The sequence below is a fragment of the Dermacentor albipictus genome, chromosome 1 (genome assembly GCF_038994185.2).
Source record: "Dermacentor albipictus isolate Rhodes 1998 colony chromosome 1, USDA_Dalb.pri_finalv2, whole genome shotgun sequence".
NCBI classification, from domain to species: Eukaryota; Metazoa; Arthropoda; class Arachnida; order Ixodida; family Ixodidae; genus Dermacentor; species Dermacentor albipictus.
This window is the reverse complement of record NC_091821.1, coordinates 348,299,120-348,319,587: the sequence shown is the minus strand read 5'-3', so window position 1 is coordinate 348,319,587 and position 20,468 is coordinate 348,299,120. Positions and strand designations below refer to the sequence as shown.

At 43.7% G+C, this 20,468-nt stretch overlaps 1 protein-coding gene across 2 annotated transcripts in view; it reads right to left on the bottom strand.

Moving 5' to 3' along the window:
- MRG15 (MORF-related gene 15) overlaps positions 1-20,468 on the bottom strand; it is a 55,145-nt gene that overhangs the window by 19,845 nt on the left and 14,832 nt on the right. Inside the window, exons 5-9 of one of the 2 annotated variants that reach the window (XM_065456002.2) lie at positions 17,361-17,390; positions 11,540-11,634; positions 11,201-11,316; positions 5,600-5,701; positions 3,491-3,582 (exon numbers count right to left, since the gene is read on the bottom strand). In XM_065456002.2, coding sequence (XP_065312074.1) covers positions 3,491-3,582; positions 5,600-5,701; positions 11,201-11,316; positions 11,540-11,634; positions 17,361-17,390 — 435 coding nt within the window. The remainder of the gene's footprint in view (positions 1-3,490; positions 3,583-5,599; positions 5,702-11,200; positions 11,317-11,539; positions 11,635-17,360; positions 17,391-20,468) is intronic. The other variant, XM_065456060.2, reaches the window with a different exon arrangement.

The following is a 20,468-nucleotide window of genomic DNA, read 5'->3' as shown; positions in this document are numbered from 1 at the left end:
TCCCCAGCTCGAAGAAGCTTTGCTCCAGTGGGTTACTGACTGTCGCAACGCGCACCTGCCTTTGAGTTGACCTCTCATCATGGCACAACATGAGAAGTACTCTGCAATGGTGAACATTGAATCGTTCAGAGCTTCAGAAGGGTGGTTCACGAGGTTTCAGGAGAGACACGAACTTGTCTTCAGAAGTGTGTGCAGCGAAAAGGCCAGTGTTGACAAAAGCGTGACAACCCAGTGGAAAAATGTGAAGCTGCTTGAGCACATCGCCGCATATGAACCAAGTGACGTGTTCAATGCAGACAAAACTGCTCTATTTTTCAGAGCTCTGCCCGACAAGACGGTGACTTTCAAAGAGGACCCGTGCATTGGTGGCAAGAAGTGCAAGCAACGGATAACTGTGCTTCCAGCCACCAATATGACTGGCACAGAGCGCTTGCCACTTGTTGTCATAGGGAAGGCACATAAGCCATGTTGTTTTAAAAACATCGAAAGCCTTCCTGTCGAGTATAGAGCGAACAGGAAGGCTTGGATGACCTCTGACATTTTTCGAGGCTGGCTGCAGCAGTTAGATTGGCACTTCACGTCTAAGGACCGCAACATAATTATGGTTGTTGGCAACTGCAGTGCACATAACTGCACAGTTGAACTGAAGAGCGTCAAGGTAGCTTTTTTTGCCGCCCATCACTACATGTGCCCTCTTCAGCGGACAGACCAGGGTATCCTTCACAAAGTGAAGGCGATGTACCAATGGCACCTGCTACAGAGAATGATCTTATGCACAAAAGTTGGAAAGGTGTATGAAGTGGACTTATTCGGCGCAGTGCACATCATCGCCCACGTGTGGAAAAATACACCTCCGCAAGTCATCGCGAACTGTTTTCGGCACAGCGGCTTTGTGAGGCCCGAGCATGCGGAAGTAGCCGACGAGGTGGCAGCCGAGTCCAACGATGATGACTGCCGACCTTCGACGCTGTCCTTCCCACAGATGTGACCCTTCAGGACTACATTGCGATTGATGATTGTGTCGCCCCGACTGGTCCCTTGACCGATGAAGAAATTACAGGCGCCCGGGAAGACCGTGATTCAGACGAAGAGTCATGTGAGGAGGTGCAGCCACAACCTCATCGCACCTCATGAGAAGTCACGGAGGCGCTTTTGATATTGGAGGACGTTTGCCTGAGCACTTCCGACAGTTTGCGGGCTGTTGGCCACTTGGAAGAGTTAAGAAAAATTGTGATGTCAGCCGGAATCTGCGCGAAAAAGCAGACGACTATTGCAAAATACATCAGTAAATAAAGGTATGCTTCTCCAACTTGATTTTAATGTTGTTTTTCCTGTTCATTCATTAATTTGGCATTCGGATAATTCGGACATTTTTCCCGGTCCCGTCAGGTCTGAATTAACGAGCTTTTACTGTAGACTGTTTCATCAGCGAGGAGGAAAGTAGCCTCGAACCAGCGCGCCGCGCTGCTCTTCTCCTTGCACTGGTTCGTGTGGATTCCATTTTCTCCCACTGACAGCGTGGAAAGGTAGTGCGATTAGTGCGATTCTAATGTGTTCGTTCTGAGATTTCTGTGATGTCGGATGACTCAAGGACAATGGGCTACCACTCTGCTGTATTCAGCTGCAAAAATAACTTTAGGAAGCAAGCCTGAAGTGCATCTTCAGCCGCGGCGACTTCGTGGACACCGCTGCTGCGATAGAGAAGCATCCGCTTTGCACTGCCAGCATAAACAGAAAGGACTTGATGCCATCGCGTGTATATTCGGAAGGTTTTGTTTCCAGTGAGCACTCGGCGACGAACTCCAAACTAGGCACCCATGATCAAACTGGGATATGAAAGGAAGGTGCGTAGTCAAGTCGGTCAACTACTGCGAATGGATGAAGCTAACTACATTTCTTTGTGCACACACATTAAACTTATTCTGTTCAAACGTGTCCTAAGATTATCATGCTTGGCAACCAACACTCTGGCGGAAGTTGTCCGAGGACATATTATAGAAACAGTACGTGCCAACTAAGAAATGAAGGTGTGTTCTTTTTCATTCTGTAACCAAAGCCATGCAGTAGGTGTGCCGGCCGGCCCTAGTTCACATGGGCTCTCCCGTGCTTCCGAATCTCGCCGGCAAACTGTCAACACTGCTCATCGCACGCTTTATTACTGCAGAAAATAAAGTTGCTGTTGAAAGAATAGTTGTTCGTTTTTCAGCTATCTCGAGTAGGCGAGGTGCCCTTGAACACACAGGTACCATTCAAGGCCTAAGAGTGCACATAATCTTTCAATGCGTTGCATGCATCTGGTTGATCGTGGCATAATCACAGCTACTATCGTAAGTTCATTTTATCCATGTTAACAGCCCTTTCGATCTAGTTATTTTACAGTTCCTTCTTTTGTAAAGCTTGATGTCCGGTTGACAGATAAACAATATTTAGAAAATCGTTCCGCGAAAATTTTAGGACCATAAATGCTAGCAAAACGTGCTTCCTCGGAGCTTCTCAGTTATCTGGATTGGGATGCATGACATATGATGACACCTCTGATTGCTGTTGCTTGAGTGATACGTTAATAGAGTTCAAGGCTAGACATACAATAATAACACGTTACATGTATTTGTAATGTATCGACAATGTTCAGACTTGACTCGCCTCCTATTTTGATCATGGGATGAGCTGCGGGAATACCTCTGGGCCCGTTGCCATTCAATATTGCGGCTATATCGAAGCTAAAAGCTTAGTGATGACACCTTAAGAAGTTTTCCAATCCAAACAGCTTGTTGACACCTCCCGGGAAAGCAAGAAAACTTGCCACTCGTTGTCAACAGCACGTTTGCCATGCACCCTCCAGCGCGATCCCATATACCAGCATGGCGCCACACGATAGACATCGCTGACATTGCAAAATGGCGGCGCCCTCAATAAAACGGTCTATACTGTGCCAGTGTAATGTCGGCCATGAAAGTGTGAGCGTGTGAGTGTAATCACTATGCGAGCTAAGATAAAGGCTATGCACTTTAAGGAAACGCATCTTCATTCAACTTCTACGTTCAAAAAATACAATCATAAATAAGCAATCAAATCACACTTGCATAGCATCGGGTTGCTCAGCATTTCCTGAGTTCATTGCGTAGTCGTTGGCTTTAGACTTCGATTCAGTTTGCATTGGGGGAAAGCTTCACGTTCAGCCATCTTTCTTTAAGAAAGGGCTTTCGTTTTTTGTCTCAGCATTCCTTTGAGGCAGCAGTGAAATTTTGTTATGTTGAAATTGCATACAAACACGCTTCATTACATTGAGGTTCTAAATACATGATATTCTACAGACAAGAGATTATGAAAAGTAAAATACTTCGTATAGAGAACATCATTATATTGAAGTTCGTTATATTGAGGATTAACTGTAGTTCCTCTACTTCATATATATTTCACAGCAATACAGAACAAAAGAACTCCAAGCTAACTGAGTTGACTGCAGGTAAGTTAAGGCATGACTACTCACTTGTTAGATGAAATTCCTTTCACTGACGTCTTCTGTTTCACATAATCGGCCAAAATGTGGTCCACAGTAACATTGCAGGGAAGCTGAACAAGCTGTGTGCAAATGCAATGACATTTGCAAAGTTCATTAACACACTTCATAACACAAAACTTCACGAGAAAGGAATTTGGCTTTGTATATCCATCAATAGCGAAGAAGCTTTTAAAGGATACTAATGGCAGAATTTGCTAAGCTAAATTGGTTTTCATGTAAAAGCCATGACGCTGATGACATTGCTGCCATGTGACATCACAGATGTGTTTTCTGTTACAGACCTGGGTCCTTAATATGTAGCAAAATTATGTAATCTTCACACTTATGTGACACAATGCCCAACAACAGTGACACAGAATGATATCGCAGTCACCAAAATCTCAGGTCATCAGTTAATAGCATGGGGACGCGTGACTCTCACGCATCCCCTGATATCTTGTTTTCCCGCATGGCTCCTGTCTTCTGCAGTGCGTCGTCGCCGCGTGGCCTGGCGCCCACGGTGGTCGGAGTGGTTGAAGCGCAGTGCGAGATGGCACGAGTGTTGCACTGCTAGCGCCGCCTCATGGCAGGGCTACTTGGGGGTGCGGGAAAGATAAGGGGCTCTCTTTTTGGTGGCGGAACGGCAAGCAGCTCGGACGTGCTGCACGTGCACCGATCCAAGCTTCTGCGAGACTGTCTCGCGTGGCCGCCTTCGAAAGCGCCACCGTTCACGTGACCGTACACGCGAACGACCAGGCGTTGGAATCCAGCATGGGGTGAACATATTCGCTTGTTATCCGGTCACGGTGAGTCAGACTTCTAGATTTGTTGCGCGCCCATCGGCATAATTTGTGGATAGCCACTTGGCTAGCAGGCATTGATCTATGAAAGGTGCAATAAATGCCCTTGTGATTGTTTGCACTACTGTGTTGTCGTTCCTTTGTCCCAAGAGCATGGAGGAGAACCCCACAATAGACATGGTTTATGCATGATTGTTTCTTTTTTTCCAACGTGAAGCTTTACTTTACAATTCTACATTTTGGGTGGATGTTGTGATGACACAACACGATCTACAGCTGGAGGTCTTTATTTTTCATATCACCATTTAACAACACAAATACTTACGTAAATAGCCACACTGTGCTACTGAGCACTATCCGAAATTTCGTTGTTAGACATATAGCCATAAACAGTGTTACAAATCCATGCTCTAGTCCAACTTGTTTATTACACTAGGATAAAATCCAAATTTTGCAAAAATACAATGGCATAACCAGAATGAAAAAAACATTGCCACAATGTACACTCACAATGGGATGAAATGTGAACATGAAAAAGTGAACTAGAAAGTGGATTTCCATTTTTATACTCATAGCTCTGTATGACACCAGGGTGATTAATTCACAGAGGCATAGTTTCGAAGCCAGCACACACTTGGCACCAAGCTAGGCCCTTATCACGCATCTCACTTTGAAGTTATCAAGTGTAAGAGGTGTTCTTCATTTCTTCCCATTCACGTTTCATTCAAGTGTGATAGTACAAGGAAAAGCTAACTTAACGCTTCCTACTTAGAACCCTGCAGAAAATATGAGAGTACTAGTGTGGTCATAGAAGTTTCACTCCACTCATTTCGTAGTATATGCAGTTGTTTTTAACTTGCGATGCTTTCTACGAAATAACTACTTCTTATATTACCACAACAACGCTAAATCATCTGTTACTTGTGCTCATTTGTGCTTCCAGTATGCGACATGGTATGTTTTGGTTGCAAGTGCAAGCACTGCCCTGTAGCCACTGGTCACAAAAACATGCCACTTTGATTGTTTGGCATCAAACAAGTTCAGATGTATGACGTATTCAGTGTAATAAATAAATCATATTTTGCTACATAAAAGTTTGTCTTGTTACATTGAACTACATAATGCATACTCAAACCTGTCTTTCAGATGTGACGCACAATTTTTTTTTATAACAAATGCGAGGAGTGAGAGAAGTCTCCTAGCCTTCTTAATGTTGCCTGCCATGTATAAAATTGGAGTATAGACCTTTCTTTGAAAGCTGTCTTAATCAGTAAAGTAATGAGGGAGCCAGTCCTACCTTTTTTTGTCGTGTGATAAGGTCCCAGTCATCTACGAGCCAAGGCTTGAGTTCATCTGGTATACGGACCTTGATCTCTACTCGAGCCAAAAATGCTTCCTCCTATGGGAGGAAAATGCCTTTAGCACAGCTAGCACAAAACTAGACATTCATAGCAATTAAGGATAGCACAGTTACACATTAGTGAAGCATTACACAAAGAATCATGACATTTCTTTGTACACCGAAACAACCTGGTGACAGATTGACAGCATTTACGCACCATCCTAATGCAACTTGGCAATAAAGAAAGCTGTGAGAGATTGTCACATTAAGCTAATGTAAAGAACTTTGCACTATAATTTATGTCAAGCTATATTCAACATCTCAACTTGAAGCTACTTACATAGCAATTCCCTGCCCATTTAGTATCTCTAAATTCAGGAAAAAAAAGCTAGAAAACATGAAGTCCATGGGATACCAGCTAGAAACTTGCCAAGGTGCAAATACAACTACAACTTTTTAATCAAAGCGGTAGACATCTACTGCTATGTGTATAATGACTAAGCTCGGGCAAATTCAGTATTTTTCAAATATTTGATCAAATGTTATACTATTTGGTACTTGCCTCAAATTGAATTTCAGTATTCGGATTTGTCTAATTATGCAGAATCAATAAATATAAATTTAAAAGCAAACAACAGACAGTTTCAGTTAGCAAGTCACATTGCCATTGACATGACTCCTAGCCAAGGCAAGTCAAAGATGAAAAGTCCGTTTGATTCGCCTGCACCCACCACTGTGGACCCATTCCCAACGGAGCATGAGAAGTATAGATACTGTGCCATTTCACTTCAGTGGTGCAGGCACAATGCAACACTCGAAAGGAATACTGAGGTGCAGACGTGGCGCAGGCCTAATGTTTGTCCGCTGTAGGAGTCTGGTACAGTCGTCCCACAGTCAGGCATCACATAAAGGGTTATTCTCTAGCTTATGCCACCAATGCGCCTCAAAACGGGTAGCTGGCCCACACCGTCATCTGAACTTTTTCGATAAGATTTGCTTTCTTGCTGATAAGTACAAGTCTGGGAGGTCGAAGGAATGAAGCAGGGTGTTTATTTACCTGGGGGAAATTGGGCAAACTTGTTTAAAAAGAAAGGCGTACTCATACTGGCTGAAGTACAGATTCCAGTACGTCTTAACTTGTAGCATGCAGCTACGTTGTTCTTGGAGCACACTATATCTATCTGGGAAGCACGGAGCCCGCTAAATTCTGGCAGAACACCCCCACACACAGAATATTTCTCTTCAAAAACCCTCAGTCTTCCCTACATCACTCACTAGGAAAGCAGTTCATGTCCTAATCGGTCAATCCGGTGGTCATGTAGACGTCACAGAACTCCACCTCTAATGAGAAGGTCAAGACCAAGCACATGCACCACCCCTAAAGATGATCGCTCATTGTTCCAGTGATGACCAAGAGAGGTGAACAACCCAAGCTACCAGAAAGAAAGTTGCTCCCCAAAATTCCGATCCCCTTCTTGACTGGCTTGATGGGTTGTCATGACACAGAACGCTGCGAGTTGGCGATTAGCAGCCACTTGGATGTGATTAACTTGAGCAGCTTGCTGAGTATGCACGCACCCTTTTCTCGACAATTAGCCCACACCTTGAATAATATGTGCCTCCAAAAACGGCTTCACAATGATGTCACAGGCAAGTCGCTTAGGTAGAATGGAGACGCACCCACTTATAGGAGTGCTGAATTTATTTATTTATTTATTTATTTATTTAGGAATACTGCAGGCCTTAGAAGGCCCAGGCAGGAGGGGAAAGGTACATACAAAAAAAGAAAACAATAGATTGACAAAGGAGTAAAAAAAAAAAGAAAGCTCCGGAAAAAATGTATTAGAAAGTATAATCGCATAATGAGTAAAGCACCTCTAAATAATGCATAGAGAGTGGCAGGTACAAATTGAAACACTGTTTTACAAGCAAAGTTTCAAAGCACAGGAAATGTAACAGAAAAAAAAAGGAGGAGTGCATAATTCGATATTACTACAACGCGCAAATGAATAAATATTGCACAACGATACAAATTGAAACGAGATTTCGTAAGAACAAGCACTAAAATTAGATAGTAATAGAGGCTATTGAGTCAGTGCTGAGAAGTTTGTTATAGGGTAGGCTGTTCCATTCCGTTACTGTTCGAGAGAAAAAGGAAGACATAAAGACATTGGTTCTACCATTATAAGGCGTTAATGATGCAGCGTGGCGATGTCTTGTTCGGCGGGCATCTCAGTCAGCATCTCATTGGCATTGAGGCCCCCATAGGAGTTCCTTTAACCTGTTTGTAGTATATGGGGGGCCTCAATTTCCGTTGCCATGGCTAACTTGACTATGGAGAGCATCGAAGAGAGAGCTTTAAATATGTTTTCCCCGAAACCAAAAGTCTTCCTCAGGTACGTGGATGATCGTTTTTGCATCGGGAAGACGAGCCAAGTCGAAAACTTGCAGAAACACTCAAACTCCATAGAGCCGGATATACACTTCACATATGAGCGCGAACAGAACGGATCACTCCCATTCTTAGATGTACAAGTTACACGAAAAGATGGCATTCTAAAATTTTCAGTCTACCGAAAACCAACCCACACAGGCCGTTATCTTCATTTCCAATCCGACCATCTGGCAACCCACAAGGCGTCTGTTGTAAATTCTTTATTCAAACGAGCAGAAACTCATTCCTCATCGGAATCGGATCTAAAGAAAGAAAAGAGAACGGTTCTCAACGAACTTAAGAGGAATGGCTACACAGATGACTTCATTCGAAAAACAACCAGACAACAAAAAAGAAGAAGCAAAATGCGGGACCTTCAGCCGTTGACTTCTCCCCAACCCCAGAAGCGAGTGTCCATCCCGTACATCAGAGGTACCAGCGAAGCGCTCAGCCGAATATTAAAAAAAGGCCTCAAAGTGGCGCACAAACCAATAAACACTTTCAATATCCCCCTCCCTAAACCAAAAGATCGTCCACCTAAAGAAAAAGCCCAAGGCGTCGTCTACAATATCAGTTGTGCCGACTGTCCGGCGTCGTATATCGGGGAAACCAAAAATCTAAAAGAAAGGATCAGACAACATGAGAACGACGTCAGGACATTCAACTGTATTCGCAGCGCTGTCGCTGAACACTCTGAAGACGCCGACCACAAAATTGCTTTCAAGGAAACCGAAATCATTCAAACAGAAACGAACTGGCGAAAGAGACTACTACTGGAGTCATGGCACATTCAGAATACGGGGAATAACATAAACCGCGTGAAGGGCAACCTACCCTCGGTGTATGTCCATGGCCTTGGCGACATGACGAAAAAAAGAAAAGGACGCACAGCCAGATAGACTCCCGCTTGTTTCACCAACACAGAACGTCGGCGCGACCCTGTAACCCCCCCCCCCCCCCCGCCTCCCATCAAGGGCACCCTCGCGAGCACTACCCCCAGCACCGGTCATCCCAGCACCATGGAAGCCATCAACAACACACCCCCCCCCCCCTTTCCTTTTGTTCCCCCACACCTTTCCGTCTATGAAGTGTCTCCCCACCTCCCGTGTCCCCCCCCCCCCCTCCTTTCTTCAAAAAAGATGCTTTAAAAGCGGCACGCCGCCACCCCCCGAAGAACAACCCCCTGAAGAAGGAGCCGAATGGGCTAATAAGGAGTTGGGCTAATAAAATTCAGTTATTTGGTTGGAGCCAGTCTCAAATTCTAACCATATGCAAGCCGCGTGCTGACAAATGGCAAGACGCATAATACCATCCATCACTGAGCAGGAGTGTCCAGCTGTCGTTTGGTTGGTACAGAAGTTTCAACCTTGTCTTCACGGCTGCCATTTTACCATCGTTATGGACCACAATGCCTTATGCTGGCTTTCCACGCTCAAGAACTTGTCTGGCCATTGGATAATTCGTCTGCAAGAATGCAACTTCGCTATTATCTACAAGCATGGTAAAAAGCACCAGGACACAGATGCGCTTTCACGCTGCCCACTTCCTACGTCACCGTGCAATGGTTCCGCTACAACCTTTCGTGCCAAGCTTTCGGACAGTCTTTCCATACGTTTTGTCCTTAACTGCTATTGACCACATTCCTTCGAATGACCATGGACCGCTCATACCTCACCAACTCGCTGACTCTTACTGTCGACACATCATAGACCACTTTCAGGGAACTTCCCACCCAACCAACACCTACCTTCGTCGATAGCTGATGCAATTCAAGCTTGACAACTGCGTCCTGTACCGCCATATCTATCACCCTGACGGTAACACTGGGTGCCTATTCTGCTTCACTCTCTATGCACTCATTTTCTTCAGGCCTATCACGACGAGATGAGTGCTGGTCACCTTGGTTTCCAGAAAACGTATGACTGCATAAAAGGTCACTTCTAGTGGCCTGGCTTATCTGCTAGTGTAGTGAGGCACGTCACTTCCTGCGCTCTTTGTCAGTGCCAAAAGCTCCCACCAAGCTCAAAGCGAAGAGCTGCAACCGGTTCCGTGTCCACCGGAACCATTTGGAGTCGTTGACATTGACCTGCATGGTCCCCTTCTCAGCTCTCTCACCAGTAATCGATGGATAGCAACAGCTGTCGACCACTTAACTCGTCACACCAAAACAGCTTGAGTGACTTCGGCATTGGCTTCTGTAGTGACTGCATTTATACTTCAAGCATTATTCCTGCGTCACGGTGCTCCTCGTGTCATCCTGAACGATCGTGGGAAGGCTTTCCTTTAACACATAGTAGATCAATTGCTCAGAGCCTCTGGCACCACCCACAAGACAACCTCCAGTTACCACCTTCAAACCAACAGCCTGACTGAGCGCTTTCATTGCATGCTCTCAGACATGCTAGCCATGTACATACAACCAGATCACACAAACTGGGACGCAATTTTGCCATTCATGGCTTTTGCATATAATACCACCGTACAACGCACAACTGGCTACTTGCCATTCTACCTTGTCTATGGCCGTTCACCCTCTTTTCTTGACTTCTTTTTCTTTTCTGCCCTTGTCACTCTAGCTGCATCGTCTTGTGAACAATATATATCCTGCCTCTTTCACTGTCACCAGCTTGCCTACATCAACACTGAAGCAAGGCAACAGGACCACAATTCACAACAATAGTTACAATTTTCTAGGCATCACAGAAAAAAATATGGCATGAGAACACCTTTCATTAAAGGTGAAATAAAACAAGGTGACGTTCAATTCATTAATTGTGCTGAATTCAACAAAAATTCAGGACATTACTAACCAATATTATGCCTGTTGTTCAATCATTGCACAGCACTTCAATTAAGTGATGAAAAGTAAGTCACCAACCACCTGTTCTCTTTCTGCATTTTTATAACTAAGTTAGGACTCCAACTCTGCAGAATGGCGCTGTAATGAGCTTTGATTATGCAGTAAATCACATAGATCTAAAATTAAACTACAGTTTAGGGTCCTTTCAGTACCTTGGAAGCAGTCACATGCATGAGTGACTGCTCTGACCTCACTGGCTTGCTGAGGCCAAAGTTTTCAGTCTGGCAAATTATAACAAGAAAGTCTGCTTGGAAAGTCCTACCGACTCGACATGGGGGTCCAAACGGCTCCGTTTCTTTCTGTGGCTTTCTCCACCCGACTCTGAAGCCTGACTAGAGGTTGGCTGGTGGGAAGCGGCTGCCGATGCTGCTGCACCACCTGTTGACATGATAGAAGAAACACTTTGAGCCTCCTAGAGTACACATTACACAAATATGTCACCATGGCAGACAAGTGTCCTTCCAGAAATGATAACTATGAGTAAACTAGTCCTGCAGAAATTGACAAGGTGGAGGAAATTTCATCAGTAGCACAAATCGACAAGGGGAAGCCAAACAGGTTCTGTATGTATATAGCAGACAAGAAGAAAGCCAGCACACACCTTTCTGTTTCTGAGGCTTTTCTTGGGATGGAGTCGAGGAGCGTTCTTTGTCTATCTCTTTCTTTGGTTTAGTAGCTTTGTTTTTTTTTCCTTTTCTGAAAAACAATGCAACACATAAGTAGACATGAACCTTCAATTCTTAACAACTATTATTGTTATTCACACTGCAGAAGAAGAAATGCTGAGAGCTTTTAGTTCTTTCAGACTCCAACACCTCCATGAGTGTGAGGCACGGCTACCTTTAAGACAAACAAAGATGCTCTGCAAGCATCTTCACATTACGATAAATTTAGCTCAACAAAAGCACAGATTTTAATTAAAGCTACACAAAAGTCTCCTAGCAGTTTAGCTCATTAGTAGTGGTGTGTGAATATTTGAAATTTCGGGTAAGAATCGAATAGTCCCTGCTATTCAATTCACTATTTGAGGTTGTGAAATATTTGTTTCTTTCGAATATTTAAAATATATGACCATATTTTGAGTCTTGAGGGAGACAGGACAATGGACCCAAGAACTGTTCTGAATGAATCTGCTATGGGTAGCTGCTACCCTTCCACAGGGGCTCCAGTTCCCGAGCGAATGCCCGAGACAGCTAACTTCTGCTCAATAATTTCCAGTCATTCAAAAAGAACGGCTTGCTTTCAGGCAGCCTATACATGAACGCTATTACACAAGAGTATCAATTTATATAAGCCTCATTTTCTTTTTTTGCCAAATTTATTCTATGCAGACATCACAGTTCATGTTGCTTTAGAAATGACAAAATATTTTATATTCGATTTGATTTGGAAATTTCATTCTTCTAACACTTCTAATCATTTTAGAATATGTCTTATTAACCAAGTTTATCTCAGAGGGTATCTGCTCTATAAAATTGAAACAGATAACCAAAAAATTCTTCATTGTAGCTTGGAAAACTAATAAATACAACTCACGCATCCAGTATTTTAGTCTTTGAAAAAAATTTTAGCATAAGTGTGCAGACAGCGTGCTGCCCAGGACTTGGGAAATTTCTTCTAGATAAGTGTTAGCAGCAGATCACATGCTCAAAATTAAAATGCTGCTCTTCCTGTGCATGATTTGTTGGCTGTAACAGCTTGTTTCTGGCTTTACTTTAGCGAGATCAGCCATGAAGATGCTATCTCCGTTTCAGAAAATTAGAAAGTTCTCGTTTGCTTTGTAGCAGTTGTGCCATGTCAGAGAATGCTTGCATGCTAAACAAGGTTCACAACAACAAGCTGCTTATACAAAACCACCTCCACAACAGGTTCAGCAAACACAGGGCTTCAAGATAAGCGCGAGAATACTCTCCCTCTGATGCTTGGTACATGGTGAGGTAAGTGCTGTGGAGCTGTTACCACTGTCTTAGCAATCATGATTGTCCAATTGTTAGCCAGAATTAGCATATTTGATGCAGTAAATATTGGCCTTTACTGCCACTTGACACCAGTTCTGCAGAGCTAGACTTTACAAGCACCAGCAAGGGCAATGGGAGAGGAGGATGAGGGAAGCACAAGGGCAACCTTGGAGGGTGCTGCTTCAGGTGCTGCAGTGCACCTTAAATGTGGCTTGCTGAAACAATGTAACAAGATCAACATAAGGCACAACATGACTGCATTGTTGCAATGCAATGCAGTTGTGCACTCGCAAAATGCAGAGTAATTACAAAGTAGAACACTTTTTGCAAGCAATAACCCGAGAGCATGATCTCGAATTGCTTCTTATATAGTTGCCAGATATGGCACAGGCATTGCAGTATGCATACATGGTGAAAACATGCCGACATTACTTGAACTAGTGAAAATGAAAACTAAAGAAATGCAATCTAGGGCTGGGATGATGTAAAACTATTTCAATTTATTTTTATTGTAAATTCACCCTTAGCCCTCTGCAATAGGTCAAAATGGCTCAGGACCCTCCCATATACACAGATATGGGCAAGGCCCGCACCATTTTGACATATTGAATTTGGAATAAATACCGTTTAAAGTAGTTATTGGTTATCTTTATCTAGTAGAGCAAACTTGTTCATACCTTAAAAACTTAATATAAATTGAGATTTTACATGTCAAAACTTTAATCTGATATGAGGTGTGCGAACTCCAGAATAATCGTGACCACCTGAAGTTATTTAATGTGCTCCCGAAGCACGGCCCATGATAATTCTTTGCTTTTTGCCCTCACTGAAATACAGCCGCCTCAGCAGAGATCAAACCCACATACCTGTACTGAGAAGCACAATGACATGCCATTTAGCTATCACGGCAGGTGTTCATATTTGAAATGTCCACCACTGCACTTACTATTACACCTTCCTTAATTATGATATGCTTTTAATTTTTATATTAATTTAATATGCCTTTTGCAGACACAGTAAGGCTTTTCAATTTTGGCATCTAGTTCTTCGAAAGAAAGCAGAGGCTGAATTCTGTTGGCAAATATTTGACAAGAGCAAGTAATGTTACCATGACCAACAGACAGAGGCTAATCTTCAGTGAGATTTTATGATTCCTCAATGCGCTCTATAAGCATTTAATTCAGTTTGACATGCACACTTTTCTCTTCCCATGCTACAAGCAGTGGGAAAACACCATGCACAATCTTACAGCATGCATCTTTAATTTGAGCAATTGGTTGCTGGTGTCTACCGATACAAGCTCTAAATGTCATCAGCTTTAAATATGAGCAATGCATAGCTGTAGTCTTACTGAAAGTAAACTTACAGTTCCATCAAGCTTGACTGCAAAACAATTGCGCCCAGTCGCAACTAAGTACATATGCCAAAATTGCAATAGGCAATGTAGTCAAAACTTATAACAATTTATCCCTCCTAGAAAAAATGTCTCAGATGTATGCACTATTCCTTAAAAACCTATGAAATTGGCCCAAATAACTGCGATGAAGCCCACACAAACAGTGCTAAAGCACTAAAGAACAGAAAATGCCAAAATACGACATGATACATGAAAACCTAAGCCCAATCAATTTCACATCTAACCAGGGTGTCTACCAAGTTGACATTTCCAAATTCCCCAAGTTTTCCAGGTTTTCTCTGAGTGCCCTTGCGAAATTCCCCGAGTGATGCAAAACTATGTCTTATGTCGAGACGGGCCGAAACCATATCGCACGATACTAAGAATAGGAGGGAGGGGTTAGTAAAATGCACAGCAAATAAAATGTCTTCGAAAAAAATTGCAAATCGAGTCGGACATTCTCAAATACAAATAAAAAGGAGATGCATACAGAAGCAAATATTTTCTAATATGAGCTATTTCTATGAACTGATAGCAAGCTTAGTGGTATGGGGCCCGAACTTTGTCACAATTGAGATTCTGCCTCAACAGCTTGTAAGTGAACCTCAATTGCCCTGACATACTCTCAGCCCACAAACGACGCCTCAGTGTTGTGTTTCCCTGCTTTGAAGAGTTTATTTTGATTTGGATGAGGGACACCTGCATCTCAGCATCCGCCAACACTTTGTTTTTTGAGCTCAAAATGGTGGCAGCATGCTTCCTTTCCCGTTCATTTCTCCAATGCGTAGGTCTTTTCTGTTCTTGTCCGCCTTCCGCCACTCATTTGCCCTACGGACCATTTGAAGCATCTTCTTGGTCAGTTGCACAGTCCACGTCCGATTTTTTGAACTCCCTAGGGGCCACGAAAATGTCCTAAAAATCGGCCGGTTGGAAAAAATAAATGCATGTCATTTACTGCCATTATTAAGGGCTCAATCTGCCACAGGCACATTCGAAAACGCTTTGCGGGCCTGTCGGTACAAGTATTAGGCATATTGATGCTCATACTGTGACAGGAAATACCGGGTGCATGCGTGTGTAATTAAGGAATACATACTGTGTCCCGGGGCAGCAGCCCCTTCCCACGCTTCTTACGTGTCACTACAATACTTTTGCGTGTGCTTCACCAAGCAACATTTCTGTACAGAGGCGAAGCTGACTTTTGGGAACCAGCATTATGCAACGCACCATGCTTTCCAAGCTTCTAAACCAATCACAAGGACCACAAAGGCGAAGCTTGTGCCATTGCTGACAGAAGCGAATTCTTTCAATAAAAAACATGGCACCGAATGGCAAGTAGCTTCATAGCGAACGTCGAAGCAGCAAGGCCTAGCGTTGTCGCAGTGGCTACGGCTGCCAGCGGATCTGTGTGCGTGAGCGCTGGTTCGAGGCGGCAAGGTAATCAAAATGGCAGCGGTGGTGGCTTTGATTAATGCCGTTTTGGACCTGCGGTCATGGCAAAACGTCCGAAAAACTGGACGACGAAGAGTTCTTGCGTCCGAAATTTCAGAGGTTCTGATATAATTGACTCTACAGAGTATGCGGTGGTGCCACGAAGCCGTCCAAATTATCGGGAATCCAGAAAGTTGGTCGTTGACTGTACACTGGCAACTCCTTCAGCCGACGACAGGGCGTCAAAGACAATTCATTACGATTCCTGTCTGTTACTCGAGCCAGCATTACCGCGACTTTAGACCCTTTCAATAAAATTACAGCTAACTTTCCCTGATAGACGAACAAATTCCCTGAGTTTTCCCTGAGCTTTTCCAGACTACTCAAAATCCCCGAGAATACCCAGTTTCCCCGGTTGGTAGACACCCTGCTAACTCTACTCTGAATAATGTAATGCAAAATATATAAATTATAATCTACAATATGAGGAATGATTTTAGACCAACCCACAATCCAATTTACTGAAAAAACAGGCACCAGCAGAAGCAATTTATCGTTTTAGTAAGTTCACATTACTCAGGAGGGACAGTGCCATTTATTTGCTATCACCTTTAGATAAGCACATGCACAACTAGCAAAATAATTTCACCACTGATGAGCACAATGGAATAATCACTTTGTCACAACTAATACTACACATAAACAGAGCATGCTATATCCTTGGGGTTGTTGCAGGAGTACAGCATGAGTGACAACGCTCGAGATCAATTTTGCAGCACATGAAAATTCGCTATATCTGTGTTATAAAAAGGTGCAACTGAACTACAGACAAGCTTGAGTGGTGTGTACTTTTTTTGCAATAGAAACATACTGCACTGTCACTGCCCCCACGAAATGTGGGCTTCCTACAGCTGCCTTTACTGCAAGCAGTGCAAAACGCGATGAAGTTCACACAGACACACGAGGCAACAGACAAGAAAAGCAGCATGTCGTTCTTAGTATCTCCTGGTTCTGATTATGGCCACTGCTACACAAGCTTTTATTGAGTTTTAACACAGTGCAGGCCTACTAGAGTAGACGCATAGTAGATTAGCAGACGACGTATTCGATAACAACAGTACTGGTGGCGATCTCTAGTGACACCCTACAATCAACACAATGTAGCAGAAATATTATATGAAAATTACTTCAGCAAAGTTAGCAGTGGTTATATAAGGCTGGTGACAACATTTTGTTAAGCGGACTTGCCTTATTTCAGCGTAAGACAAATCCCCTTGCTGCGACATTAGCTTCATCTCATTGAGACATCCCTCACTAGACTATTTTTAATCACTTAGTCTCCAACCACTGCCTTGTTTGAGCTTAAGGATGATTATGCAACTGCCAGAAACACTACAGCAGCAGGCAAGTCGAATACAGTGCCACAAGATGGCACCACCAGCGCTCCTCCTCGTGTCTGTGCCTTCTAGCATGTGTCTGTGCTAGTACGTCTCCACTGTGCTAAATGTGTCTAGCATTGAAGTATGAAATTTGGAGCTTGTACTGGTGTCCAGGCAGCAGACTATATAGCAAGGCAAAGTGGACAGCCAGGCAGCAAGGGTAACTGCACATGGAGTGAGGGGGAGGGTGGTACTTACAAAGCAGAGTGCGAGTGAGAGGCGGAGGACCTGAGCCACCCAAGAAACAAAAACACATAGACACAAACACACTGAGGGGGTGAGAGAGAGCCCCAAAAGCAAAAAAGGAAAAAAAAAGGGCCGCACAATGTACCACAAGGCACTTTTCAGCTTAGTGATGACAGCGAGCTGGAATGGCTGTGCAGGTGTCTGCAATACTCTTAGTAAGTTTGCACTTGCAAGGTTTGCGCTCACATACTTGCTAAGGAATCATAAAAGAAAGTGCACATGAGCCAAAGTGAGCCACTTATTAAAATGTTAGTTGCAAAGGAATGCTAACTGAAGTTAAGCCAAACCTTAGTTACCACTCACCATAGTTGCACCTCATTGCACAAAAAAACTAAGCACCAGTTACTGAATTGACACATTCAGTTCTAGCTGAAGAGGTCAATGAACATGACGCAGCAATGTTCAGGAACATAGTGACAATTAATTCCATTTCCTAACCAATTTTTAAAAAAATGCCGAGACGGCCGAGGAAGTGGCCATCGCCCTGGCCACTCTTGACCCAGCCTGTCACACCATAGTGAGCGATTCTCGCGCAGCAGTCAACAACTACATCAAAGGTCGCATTTCTCATCAATCACTCCGCATCTTACGACAAGCCCCGCATTCGTCTGAAAATCAGATCACCCTCGTCTGGATCCCAGCACACGCCGGCGTTGTCCACCCGCACCTCACCAACCTCAACGAGGTTACACACTCCATAGCACGAGGACTAGTCAACCGTGCCGGAGACGGTGCAGGTGCACCCGCAGGACGCGACCGCCTTACAAGATACAACGACCTTGTAAAGTCATTTTACCTCGCAAGAAGAATCTTCCCCACCCCTCACTGCAAGTTAAACAGGGCACAGGCAACCACCCTTCGCCTGTTACAGACGAATACATACCCCTCCCTCACACGCTATCACACTATATACCCCGACATCTACCCGAGCCAGACGTGCAAGGTCTGTAAAACTGAATCGGCAACACTCCCCCACATGCTATGGGAGTGCAAACACCAATACCACGACCTTAATCCCGTGACCCTCTCGTCGAGATGGCACGCCGCCCTGCGCAGCTCCCACCTCGACGACCAACTCTGGGCGACCCAGCAGGCCTACGAAGCGGCGAAGAGGCAAGACCTCGACGTCCCATCGTGGGAGGCCTAGGCCCAGCCGACAAAACTGCTGGTGCTTATTAAAGTTCACTCTCTCTCTCTCTATTCTTATGTGGTGTATAGGGGGGAAAAATTTACTCTTTGTGCTTAATGGGACACTAAAGGCAAGTATCAAGCCAACATCGACTGTTAAAATATCGTTCTAGAAAGCTTGCAGCACTTGTTTCATGCCAAGAAAAGACTTAATTTAAGAGAAAATAGTGTCTGAAGAGTCTGCATACCTCCAGCACAATTCGATTTGCCAGCCCCCAAGTGGCGAGCTGACATATATGCCATCACCGTCCTTCCGTCGGTAAGTAAAACGGCATCCGACAGCCGGCGCTACGGTTTCTTGTGGAAAATGCAAAGGTGTGGCCAGAAATGAGTTTAGGCAAGTGTTGTGAGCCAACAAAACAATCGCAGAACTACACAATAATGACACTACTGAAACACAAAAGTGCAAATGGCGCAGAGTCGAGAGAAAGCAAAACCTTTCAACTAGCCACATTGTCATCAAGGGTAGGATCAACATGTTTTTTTCTAAGAAATGAATAGAAGTAGACAAGTAGCATTCTTTTCCGTGTCATAATGCAATGCGATGATCTTTTTACTATCAGTGGCTGAGTACTAGTGACTGAATTATAATGAGGAGGTGCTATATCGTTGGGCTGATACTTGAATGTCCCACTAGAGTCTCGAATGTCCCAGCAGAGTCTGTACTTACCTCCATTTCTCTATCACTAAAGCTCTGTTCATGATAATATCGATGCTTCAGATGGTCTCGAGCATTAATCAATCACTTTATCTTGACTTAATAGTTGCCTTTAGCGTCCCTTTAAGCAATCTGACATCCACTGTCAGTTACTGATATTCATGCTCAGCACAAGATCGTAACATAGATTTCTGGTCAAGGCAGCACATCTTAATGTAGATGGAATGCAAAAAATTAAAATTGTGTACGCAGAATTAAGTGCGTGTTAAAGAACTCCACATTGTCAAAAACAGCCTAAAGCCATCTGCTACAATGACTCATAATCAAAGTGCTGCTCATGAATGTTAAACACTATCAATCGTTTACAGATTGGGGCAGCAAACCATAGTTACTGTCCCTGCATTCCACTCAACCCCTCTTCCTCTCGTTTGTTTTTGGTAACCCAGCTTGCCAGCTATGTGGTGTTCCATGGAAACGAATGCATTGATGCATACACATCATGGGAACATAAGTGGTGTTGGTGAAAGCAAAAGCAATGGAATCCATTGCAAGCAGAGAAAACCAACCAACAGAAAATTAAAGGCTGTTGAGTCAACCAGGGTCCTCTTAGTGAACATCACATCGTAAAAGTTAATCCAGAGCCCTCTGGTGCAATTTCCCTGCATAACTTTAGAATACTGAAACCAATGAGTCGACTGATATTTTGTTAACCTGCAACAACAAAGCAAACATTCTACTTCAGAGGTAAGCTGTAAATCCTAGCATTAGTACTGTTAGGAGTAAACTAACCACATGCAAGATTTTACAATTTTTTTTAACTGTAGCTGTGACATTCCTCAGTTATGGCATTTTTTAATCTGCACACAGCTTCCTCTCTACCCTGAACATGTTGCCAGAACGGCAGCAGAAATGCACTTTACAAGAAATCTCTTGTACACAAAGGCACTAGCATTAATATAATGTCAAGGAAGCATTTCATAGCATTCTCAACATGGCTCTGCAAGAACAGCTGACATGAGTTCTGTAAGCACTTGATATCTCAACACAAGCCCTGCTTAATTAGTTTTTTACGTATATGTTACCTTGTGGCTAAACTCAGCGCACCGACTTAAAGTGATTTTATCACAATTATTACTAAGCCATGAACAGAAGTGTGAAGGTGAATGAATACTCGAGTCAGATCTGTGGTTATGGGTGCTGCTATAAGGCTACAG